We start from the raw sequence: 11,255 nt of genomic DNA on the forward strand, positions 1-11,255 counted from the left end.
GGGGGGGCTTCCGGTCACCGGGGGGACTTCCGGAACCCCGGGCAATAGGGGTCGGGGGGCCCTCGGCACCAGGCAATAGGGCTGGGGCATCCTGGCCACCATGCGCCACGGCTGGGGGGACCCGGGGCCGGGGGCGCCCTGGGTACTGGGGACCGTGCTGTGGGGCTGGGATGCTGCTGTGCAGTGGGGCCTGGGGGGATCCTAGGCACCAAGAAACGGACCTGAGGTGCTGCTGGTGGCACCCCCTGCAGGTGCAATGGGGCATGAGGGAGCCCATGTGCTGTGCAATGGGGCTGGGGTGCTGCTGCCTGGCACACACCACACACACCATGAAACGGGGGCTGGGGTAGCGGTGCCAGCGTGCTGTACTGCCTGCGCCAGAGCCATGCCTTTGGGTGTGTGGAACCTGGCGCGAGTGGGATGGGAGCGAGGCTTTTGCTGTGAGGACCAGTTCTGCGCTGGCAGCCAGGGACTTCACTGTCTCCAAAGCCAGCAGAGGGATGGATGGAAGGATACGGGGTGGAGCTGGAGCCCACAACAGCTCCACAAAGCACAGCTGACCTGAGAACCACAGGGCACTGGCTGGGCACGCCACTGTGACCAGGTGGCCAAGAAGCAGAGGGATCTGGGCAAGGCCTTGGCTGCTCTCCGCAGCCCTTTGACTCCTGACCCACACTGGCTCGGGAATCTTTAAGGAATAATTCCCAGCCCTTGTCAGTGCAGGAAAGCAGTGCAGTTTTATTTTCCTATTCCAAAGGGTCGCAGATCATCCCTTTTGTAAGTAAAGAGCCTTTGTGCACAGCGCCTCTTATCCCCCCTTGAGGGATGCCAAGCAGTGATTAGCAGTTTTCTGTTTCCTTATCTTCAGCGACTTCACGTGGTACTTACCATTGCTCTGTGCTGGGAATGGTCTTTCTGAAATCAGGAGGTGAAGGGATACAGAGTGGTTAAAATGGCTCCCTTGACACACATACTAATTAAGGTGATAACTCGGTCTGCTGATCTGATGTTATCACCAGACAGCTATTTTAAATGCTTTTCTTGGTGGGAAGCTTGCAGCAGCTGACTGGGGCAATGAATTTTTAGGCTTGAAAGGACTGTAGTAGCCTGTTGACTTTGTTCTTGTGTAAATATTTGCTTTAGCTGTGGTATCCAGCCAGGGTCGCCTTTGGCCCGTCCGCTCTGCTCCGGCTTGCAGAACTGCCACAGGAGCTTTGGCAGAGGTTTTGAAATCCAGTATCTTACGTGGCTCTACCTCAGGGAATGTGGATTGGTCTCTTCACGATGGAAACCTTCACTGGACTTGTAAATGCTTTGCTTGCCTAGAGGAAACCTTGTTTTCTGGGCTTGGCCTGAGTCCATAAGCACTCTCTTAGGTCTCTACAGCTCGGGCTGTAAGTTCCTCCTACATTTTTGAAGGGTGTTGCTGGTTTATACAGTTCCTGGTGCATTTTCCTACCTTCTCTCTGTCCCAGCTGTCACACTGTGCTTGCAGCTGTGCATTAAACCAGCTCGGAAGACCAGCCTGGCTGGAGAATAAGGAGACTGCTTGAATATCAGGTCTGCTCAGCATCTAAACTCTGACTCTGCCACCTGTGTTCAAGTCCTGTGGCTGGAAGTCGTGCTTTCTTTGGTTTACATCGGGTATCCCTCAGGTAGTTCAAGCCCAGCTTATACTTCCCTTCGTTTAGTTTTCTGCACTGAAATGCCTCCAGCCTGGCAGAGAGGATGTGCAGTTTATAACTCCGACCTTTATTCAAGACCAATGCTCTTTTAATTGCTCAAAATGAAATATAACACAATGCAGAGACAACAACGTTATGGTAACATAGGGGTAGCAGTGCATTAGGACTGGTGGCCTCGGATCCCCAGTAGATCTCTTCTCCCAAACCCCTGTCTAGAAAGCTTTGCCTGTGTGATCTCTTGGGTGTCCTGATGGGTTTGGACAACTCAGCCTGGACATTTTTCTCCTGTCTCCTTGCAAGCTCACCTCCCTGGAAACAGCAGAGCAGTCTTTCTTTAGCCTTCACCCCAAAACCTTCAGGCTGAGAATGGGAAAATCTGTCTTAAACCTACCCTTTGCTTCCTTAAGATTGGCTCAGAATGAAAGTACTTAACTCTCTGGAGTGCTACAGCTTAGATAAACGCCTGCAGGATCAGCATTAATTGCAGCAGTAGTATATTAGAGCCCAGTGACCTGCTTAAGTGTTTGCAGGATCGGGACCTAAATACCCCAAGCACTGTTAAGCCGCTTGGTGAAAAGCCCAGCAGAAAGAAGGTGCTGTCACCATCTCCGAAGCAGCAGCTCTTTAAAAGAGATGGCCAGGCTCCTGCAGCCCTTGATACCAAAATAATCATAGAGCAGGTAAACTGCTGAGGCACACGCTCCTGCGCAGAGGGTGTTTCTCTCTGTGTTGCCAGGAAGGTGTCGGGAGAGGTTTTCCAAAGCAGCATTGCATGCTGCCTGAACCTGCAGTAGGTTTTTGCCCTGACAACCCCCTCGGCTGCTCCCTCCCCACTGCCTGCAGCCCGTTTCCCTCTCTGGAGGGTGTGTGTTGCTGGCACAACTGACTCATCCTCCTTCAGAGAGGTAATTAACACTTGTTAGTGGTCTAGAAAATGCTAAGCACATCTTCCATTTTTAAACTACCCGAGGTGGTTCTGCCTTGTACGTGTTTGCTACCCTTTTTTTTTCCACAGAGCCTGTCAAGAGGAGGAACAGAAGCTTTTTATTTGGGAGTGCTGTACTGATGGGAAGAGCAGTTAAGTCTGAAGCAGGCAAATGATGTTTGGGGCTCCACGAGATGCAATCTACATAGACATGCTAGTGCAAAGTATGTTTATGTAGTGAGTAAACTGGGTCTAAATTGACCCAAAACAGGGACAGAGTGGAGGGAGAAGATGATGCTCTGCTGAGCGCTAGAGCTTCCTTAACCCGCCTGGCCCTGCTGCCTTCAGATGTACTGTATCTGTCACCACACCGAGCACATCTGCCTTGTGCTTCACACTTTGCCCCTGCCAAGCTCTGGGGTCTGGATAGCCGCCTGCATGATGCTGTGAGTCAAGATGCTCAGAGCTGCCTGTAGTCGTCATCTTTAGTACTCCTGTCTTCTGGAGGGGGCTGTTACAGCCACAGCCCTCTGTCAAGCAGATTAAAACCCACCAATGCCTCGCCTCTTGCACTATTTACAAGCCTGCAAAGCCTGGACATGGGGCTGGGCAGAGGCCGTGGCCAAATGGAGAATAACAGTTTTCTTTTTATAGCGTGGTCTGGTCTGCCCTTGACATTAAGGGAGCCTCTCCGTCTTCAGGATGTCCTGCCAACAGGACAGAGGCAGGTGGTTTGTAGAGTGGTTGCTGGGGAGTGGGGGGCAAAGCTCCTGATGCCGGGAGGTTTCGTGCTTCACAGCCAAGGAAGGGACCTTCACATCAGAGCTTGTCACTGAAGAAAGTGTCCTGTGTGATTTCCAGGAAAACAGCATTGGCTGCAACATCTCTCTTCAAGCAAGGCAGAGTTTGTAGGGCAGGGAAGAGAAGTTTCTTCATTAGGTCAGTGGACGTTGTGGGAAAAGCAGATTAGTTTTCATACACAAGAGCCCTTCCGGGAGTTTGGGAGAGGCTCTGTATTTGTGCTTTGTGCAATTGCCTGGGTCTGGCCTTTCTGGTGTCAACATATAAGGCAAGCAGGGCTGTTTCTATGCATTAATGACTTGGAGAGGGTCAGTTATCCTCAGCCACAGTGAACTGAGGCTCTTTGCCCATTCTGCAATGTAAAATGCAGTGCCAGATCATGGAATATAAAGGAGTTGGGTTTTTTTCCCCCTGGATAATTCTCTTAGCGCTGCTTTTACCTTTTCTAGTGGTTTAAAAACAAGATTTCCCTTGAGGTTTTCTCTGTAGCCACGTTGGTGCACCTCCCTGCCCAGTTCTCAAGCCTAATTCTTGCTCCTTTTTTTTCCCTTTCAGCTCATGGTGGTCCCATGTGGAAATGGGTCCCCCTGACCCCATCCTGGGGGTGACAGAAGCTTTCAAGCGTGACACCAACTCCAAGAAGATGAACCTGGGTGTGGGGGCATACCGGGATGACAACGGGAAGCCGTACGTCTTGAACTGTGTTCGCAAGGTGAGCCTGGTGCTGGCTGCTGGGCAGGCCCGGATCCAAGGCATTGAGTGCCCTGGGGGGGTGAGGGAAGGGGCTCTAGGCAAGGTTTGCCTGTTGGTCCTTAGAATAGGCTTTGTCTCTAGCAGAGCAGGACAGTGTTCCTGGATGTCTTCCTTAGCAGTACTAATGCTTTTGAGAGACAACAGAGTCAGTTATTAAGACATGTCCTGTTCCCATCTGGGTAAATCTAATTTGTTGTTGACTTCCATGAGCCCTCCAACCCATCTGTCCTCTGAACTTCAAGGTGTTTCTTCAACAGGCTGATGTTCCCTGGGCTGGCCCACATGGGAGGAAAGAGCTGATGTTGTCCCCTTAATGGATTAGTCTTAGAAATTCTGCTGAGCTGTTGTTACCGGTTTCTCTATAAGCCAGTCTAAAATGCCAGCCCAGGGAGCTGGATGTGGACACTGCCCTTGCAGGGATTATGGAGCCTTTCAGGGCTGTAAGTGTAGAAATAGGCCAGTAATAGCTGGCAGGTGACATGCGTGTTGACCGACTGGTCTCCTTGGCACAGGGAGGACGCGTTGTCCATGTTTTTCATCAGTGTAGGGTTTAAAGCCATCCCTTCCCCTCGCTCTCCCTGTGTCAGCACGTATTGCAGCTGGGTCACAACTGGGGAGCCTGGGTGGTGTCACAGGAACAGTTTTATGGTGGTATGTGAATGCTGCTAGGGTCTGTCCCCCGGGTCTGGGAGCATGGATAGGGTTCCCAGAGCGCTCCAGATGTCTCCGTCACTGCATTTTTTTCCTGAGCATGGATCCTTGTTTGCTGTTCTTGCTTCTGCTCTCCGATCCTGTGTTAGGTAGGGACCTGAACTGGTTTCTGATGCAGGATCTGCTTGAAAGTAGAGCTTAGCAAAGCTCGGGGGAGCAGTGTTTAGGGGTTGGGTGAGCTAGCTAGCTTTCAGACAGGCTGCTTTCAACGCTGGCTGGGATGGGCTTTTTTGTTAACCCGCTCCCAGTATGACGAGGCCCTACAAAGGGAGCCTGGCTTGGGGATGTCTCCCTATGTAGAGACAACCTCTGCTTTTTGGTAACAGTCAAGTCTCTCCTTCCTGCAGGACAGTTCCTGCTTGGGCAAAGAAACGTGCGTCCTTGTACAGCAGTGCTGACTTGTAACGGGCTGGAAGTGCTGCTCTCCTCTAGCGCCGGGTTTCCTGGCTCTGCTATACCGACCCACTAAGGGCTCTGGTGGCCACTGGGCACCTTGCCCTGTGATAAAAGCAGAGTGTCACCTGAAATGTTTACTGCTGCCCTGGCTTTGAATGAGCCCTGATCTCTGAAGAGGAACTCTGTAAAACCAACCTTTGCCCCTCTTGAGCAAGCGAATGTGAAGAGAAGCCACCTTGAGCTGTCTACCATCCTCTCTATGGTGATGCCTTCCGTGCTGAATGTGTGTCCTTCTTCCCAGGCTGAGGCCATGATAGCATCCAAGAAGATGGACAAGGAGTACCTGCCTATTGCAGGGCTAGCGGATTTCACCCGGGCATCTGCAGAACTGGCACTGGGTGAAAACAGTGAGGCTTTCAAGAGTGGCCGGGTAAGGAGCGAGCTGGGAAGCAGGGGTGGGCAGTGCTGTCTGGCGCACAGTTGGTACATGGCTGCCCAGCAAAAGTGGAAGGACCGGCCAGGTACTCATGCCTTTGTGTTGCAAGCTGGCCGGACCCAAGGATAACTGCTTCCTCTGAAGGCTGGGGCAAAATAACCCTTCCTGAGGAGTGGATTTGACCTTGCCAGGGGTCCCAACTCCCTGCCCTGCAGCTGGAGTTGCTGACCCATGCGGTTCCCTCCAGCCCAGTGTCCCTGTTTGAGTGAGCTGTCGCAGAGGTTTGCTTCTGCCAACGCAGTGAGTGCGCTTTCCCTGTATCGTACCCTGGCTGCTCAGACCTGTGTATTTGTTTCTTCCCTTGCAGTATGTCACTGTGCAGGGTATTTCTGGGACTGGATCTCTGCGAATTGGAGCCAATTTTCTGGTGAGTCCCTGTCTGGTGGGGGAAGGAGAGGAAGGACATCTTTTGACCAGAGCTGAATCTTTGGGGTTTTCTAACTGTTTGAATCCATTCAACCTGTTTGGATGCTCTGTCTTTCTCTTGATCAGCAACGGTTCTTCAAGTCTAGCCGTGATGTGTATCTACCCAAACCGTCCTGGGGCAATCACACACCCATTTTTCGTGATGCTGGCCTGCAGCTTCAGGCTTACCGCTACTACGACCCCAAGACATGCAGCCTTGACTTCTCTGGAGCCATGGATGACATTTCTGTGAGTTGCTTTTCATGCTTGGAAGCAGGGAGGTGATGTGGGAAGATGGGTAATCATCTTCCTTGAGCCTAAATATCATAGAATCATAGAATAGTTTGACCTTTAAAGGTCATCTAGTCTAATCCCCCTGCAATGAGCAGGGACATCTTCAACATGATCAGATTGTTCAGAGCCCCATCCAACCTGACCCGGAATGTTTCCAGGGATGGGGCCTCCACCACCTCTCTGGGCAACCTGTGCCAGGGTTTCACCATGCTTACTGTAAAAAATGTCTTCCTTCTAGCCAGTCTAAATGTGCCCTCTTTGAGTTTAAAACCATTGCCCCTTGTCCCACTGCAACAGGCCCTGCTAAAAAGTCTGTCCCCATCTTTCTTATGAGCCCCCTTTAAGCATTGAAAGGCCACAATCAGGTCTCCCCACAGCCTTCTCTTCTCCAGGCTGAACGATCCCAACTCTCTCAGCCTTTTCTCGTAGGAGAGGGGCTCCAGACCTCGGACCATTTTTTAATATGATGCCTGAAGGCACCAAATGAAGGCTAGAAGCCTTGCAGAGCTTGTCTAAGCTGTGTAGGGCAAGAGTCCCATCTCAGCTGCTGAGGAGAGTGCTCAGATGTCATTAATAATTCATTCTCTATAACATCTTCCTTAGAAAATTCCAGAGAAGAGCATCATCCTTTTGCATGCCTGTGCTCACAACCCCACCGGGGTGGATCCCCGGCAGGAGCAATGGAAGGAGTTGGCGGCTACGGTGAAGGTGAGCAGGAGAGTGTCCCAGGGTACTGACTGTGCTGCTCCTCTGGGCTTTCATGGGTTGGTGTCTGGTCTTCACTGCGCTAAAGGTGAAGAAGCCAGGATGGGTGTCATGTTCCTGTCCTGAAGACAGGAGCCAGACAAGCGGATCCATAAAGCTTCTAGCTGACCACCAGACTTTCTGCTGGTGCCTTCCTGGGAAGCTGGGGTAGGGAAACCTAAAAGGAAAGTAGCAGGGTTGAAAGAGTCAGCTGTGATAGCTGGGAAGGGTCTCCCAGCGCTGGTGTATTAAAAATGTTGGAAGATCTTTCACATGCCTGGTGTCTCCTCATGAGTTTCAGCCGTAAACAGATAGGGGCAGGTTCTTCCTCCATCCTTCTCCTTTTCTTCCCTGCTGCTCCTCCAAGCTGTAGCCAGTGAAATTTGGCTTGGGGATGCCAGGCCTTAGGAGTGGTCTGAGAATTGGTAGATATCAGAGTGGCCTCTGGGACCTACAGGTGGCTGTGGGTCTCCTGACTGAGGGGCAGCGCAGCTGGGTTATCTGCCTGGAGGCATGGGAAGGGCTGGCACCTGCCCAGAGGGTTCCCAGGTGGTTTTCCTGGAAACTGATAATAAAGGAGACACTGAAATGGAATAATTTATTACTGCTGAATCCAATTCTGCCTTCTGGGCCAGACTGCACATCCCATAAATGCACGGGGGAGGATCTTGACCTGCTTGTTTCGGTGGTGGGTAGCTGGTTTTGGGGATGCCTTCCCTGTTGCAAACGAAGGGGAAGAGCTCTCCTTCTGGGGAAGCACAGTTGCAGGTGAGCAGCCCACTGCCTGCATGGCTCTTTTCAGCCTACTGCCCTGCTCCCTGCGGGGGTGAACAGCTCCTATGACCCGAAAAAAAACCTCCTTTACTGGCAGAAACGGAACCTCCTTGTGTACTTTGACATGGCCTACCAGGGCTTTGCCAGTGGGGATATCAACCGTGACGCCTGGGCTGTGCGGTATTTCATCGAGCAGGGCATCAATGTCATCTTGTCACAGTCCTACGCCAAGAACATGGGGCTGTATGGTGAGTGAGGGCAGGTGGTGTGGAGACTGCTTCACGCAGGCTGCTGGAGGGACCCCACTGCCTCCGGACTTTGGCAGCCAGTGTCTTTCTGCTGCCTGTGTTCATCCTGCAGTACAGGTCGGGGTGCGGGAGATAACCAGCTCCCAGCGGGTTAAGACCCTTCTAAGAGAATGTCTCCGCTAAAGCTACATGGCATTTGGATAAGTCCTGCCCCAGCCCTGGCTATCCAAGAGCAGAGGCTGGGACCTGATTGCCCCTCTTTCAGGAGAGCGTGCGGGTGCCTTCACGGTGATCTGCAGTGATGCAGAGGAAGCCAAGAGGGTAGAATCACAGCTGAAGATCCTCATCCGCCCCATGTACTCTAACCCACCCCTGAACGGAGCCCGCATTGCTTCTATCATCCTGAACACCCCTGACCTTCGTAAGGAGTGGTAAGAGGGAACCCCTAATGCTCACAACAGTGAGACACGAGGTCTCTCTGTGGCAGCCCCGTGCTGTGCTTGCTGCATCCTGCTGTCACGGGCAGCTCACAGCTTCGGGGATACAGTCAGAACCGCATGCCACCCCTTTCCTCCAGAGAAATCCTTGCTTGTGTCCTGGCATCAGCTGGTATCAGTCCAGGCTGACACAAATGGGTTCCCCTTGTGTTACCAAGGCAGAAAACACTGTAAAGGAGGAGGTAAAGTTCCCCTGGGATTGAGGGCTGTGGGATCTGACTGAGGCGTTGTAGCCACATAGTACATCTCACAGGGGGGAAGTGGAAGTATAAGTCCCCTGGGAATAAGACCCGGGAATGTAACCCTCATGCCCTAAGCCAGCTTCCCGGTGTCAGCCCGTGCTGCTCTCCCAGCCCCTCGGTGTTGAGACCCTGCCAGCAGATGGCCTGGCAGAACAAAGGCTGGCTGTGTGTTGTGGCCTCGCTGGGGGCCATGTTCCTTTGGCACAGGCTGATGCTTGTGCCTGATCCAGGGCCCAGCAGAGACCTCTCCTAGCTCTGCTGCCTTGGAGCAGGGAAGTCTGCCTGCGCTGGGAGGTACCCCCGCAACTCTTCATTTATCTGCAGATGCTATTTTATCTGGGTTTGGGCAGTGCTACCATGAGGCCTCCTACTCACCCATGGCTTTCAGAAGGGAGAGATGCCAATACTCTGGTAGTAGTGTCCAACAGCTATGGAATAAATATATAGCAGCCACCTTCAAGTACCAGGAGAAAGAAGTTGCTCCCCAGCTGGAGCTACAGGTTCATGCTCTCTGGTCTTTGCTCAGCTGCATCCCCCACGTTTTTGGGATCTGAGGTCCTTCCAGGTGGGGAGGGTTGATTTCCGGTAGCTGGTGGGGAGAGCAGTATTGGCGCATCCCAGCCCTGCTCTGAGCGGTTCCTTGGTTGGCTTCTCAGGCTCGTGGAGGTGAAGAGCATGGCTGACCGGATCATCAGCATGCGGACTCAGCTGGTGTCCAACCTCAAGAAAGAGGGATCCTCCCACAACTGGCAGCACATCACTGACCAGATTGGCATGTTCTGCTTCACAGGGCTGAAGCCTGAGCAGGTAAACACAGTTCCCGTGGTCTCAAGGTGTCATTTGTGGTCCTTGTCAGTACGATCTTGACTGCAGGTGCCAAAATGAGCCCTCGTTGATTCCTCCAGGAGGAGCATCTCCAAGCCTGTAGTGCCAGAGCATTGTGGGGATGTGGGGACCCATGTCTTCTCTGCTCCCTGCTCTGTGGAGGTTGAAAGCAGATGGAGCCTGCTTATCTGTCAAAGGAAGCAGTCACTTGGTGCCACTCTAAGGTGACCTTAAAGGTCAGCTCAAGCAAGGTGACTCTCCTGGCTGAACACTCACAGCATCTGCGTGTTGCCTGAGAACCGAGCAGAATCTCTCTTGGTTTACAGGGGTGCACTACTGGCTCTGCAGGCAGTGGGATGCCATGCCTGCTGGCTCCCAGTTCAACTTTCAATTCTGGCAAGCTGGGTAAATTTGCACTCTGCTAAGAGCACAGAGGTTGGCCTGTGGTTTGAACTCTGTTTTCTTCACCCCAGGTGGAGCGGCTGACCAAGGAGTTCTCCATCTATATGACAAAGGACGGACGAATCTCTGTGGCGGGAGTTACATCAGGCAATGTAGGTTACCTGGCTCATGCCATCCATCAAGTCACAAAGTAAAGACAAAGGTGTGCCCTGGAGCTGGTGGCCTTCCCTTCCCCACCGGTCGAAGATGGGGAGGGAAGGGAAACAAGCAGAATACTTCCAAGCACAGCACTTGAGACCGCTGCTGAATGTATCTTGTAGATGACTTGTAGAAGCCTAGTCAAAACCACCCTGCGTTGTGGAGTGGGGACATCATTGCTGGCTCCCGCTCATCACAGCCGTTCTCCCCCACTCTCCATCCTTTGTCCATCAGCCCCAGCACCCATCTGCACTGGAGGAAGCAAACGCTTAGCGCTGCCACCCTACCGGCCTAGGCACCAAAGGCTTCCCCACACTTGCTTCTCCATGAGAAGGCTTTGTGAGGCCGCTGGCGCAAGCGGCAGCAGGCAGGGAGCTGGGTGGGCTGAGCAGGGGAGCCACCAAAGCTGCCCTCTGACAAACGAGTTCCAAGGACTTCTCACTACTTAAATCTGCTCCATTGCTGGCTTTGCTTTTTCCGTCTGGGAATCTCCTTTCAGGTGTAATTCATAGGGGCGTTGGTGTGTGGGGCAGACACGGGTCCCTCCTGTAAACCTGCCTGGTTCTCCTGACTTTGCCCCTGAGCTCTGAGGTGAAGCAATTTCACACTCCTCCCCCAAATAAGAACCTCCTCTGCGAACTGCTCTCTGTTGGTCTCTGCCTCTCCGTGTTCCTGTGCCAAGCCCAGGAGCCTAGCCCTGTGCCTGAAGCAGCCTTCCCTGCAATGCAGAGTCGTGTGTGTTCCAAAGCCATGAGCCAAGAGGGGGGCCCCGCCATGCCCACCCTCACGTGGGGGTGCCGTGGGGTGTTCCTCTCATCTGCTTGGTTCAGCCAAATTTCTGGTGATGCTACAAAACATC

The 11,255-nt window shown here is 52.8% G+C and overlaps 1 protein-coding gene across 1 annotated transcript in view; it reads left to right on the plus strand.

Moving 5' to 3' along the window:
- GOT2 (glutamic-oxaloacetic transaminase 2) overlaps positions 1-11,248 on the plus strand; it is a 12,608-nt gene extending 1,360 nt beyond the window's left edge. Inside the window, exons 2-10 of the mRNA XM_009643268.2 lie at positions 3,967-4,123; positions 5,573-5,701; positions 6,075-6,134; positions 6,260-6,421; positions 7,070-7,174; positions 8,082-8,232; positions 8,498-8,663; positions 9,628-9,778; positions 10,270-11,248. Coding sequence (XP_009641563.2) covers positions 3,967-4,123; positions 5,573-5,701; positions 6,075-6,134; positions 6,260-6,421; positions 7,070-7,174; positions 8,082-8,232; positions 8,498-8,663; positions 9,628-9,778; positions 10,270-10,392 — 1,204 coding nt within the window. The 3' untranslated portion in view covers positions 10,393-11,248. The remainder of the gene's footprint in view (positions 1-3,966; positions 4,124-5,572; positions 5,702-6,074; positions 6,135-6,259; positions 6,422-7,069; positions 7,175-8,081; positions 8,233-8,497; positions 8,664-9,627; positions 9,779-10,269) is intronic.
- Positions 11,249-11,255: the final 7 nt, after the last annotated feature.

This window comes from Egretta garzetta, unplaced genomic scaffold (genome assembly GCF_000687185.1).
Source record: "Egretta garzetta isolate BGI_Z169 unplaced genomic scaffold, ASM68718v1 scaffold27, whole genome shotgun sequence".
Taxonomy (NCBI): Eukaryota; Metazoa; Chordata; class Aves; order Pelecaniformes; family Ardeidae; genus Egretta; species Egretta garzetta.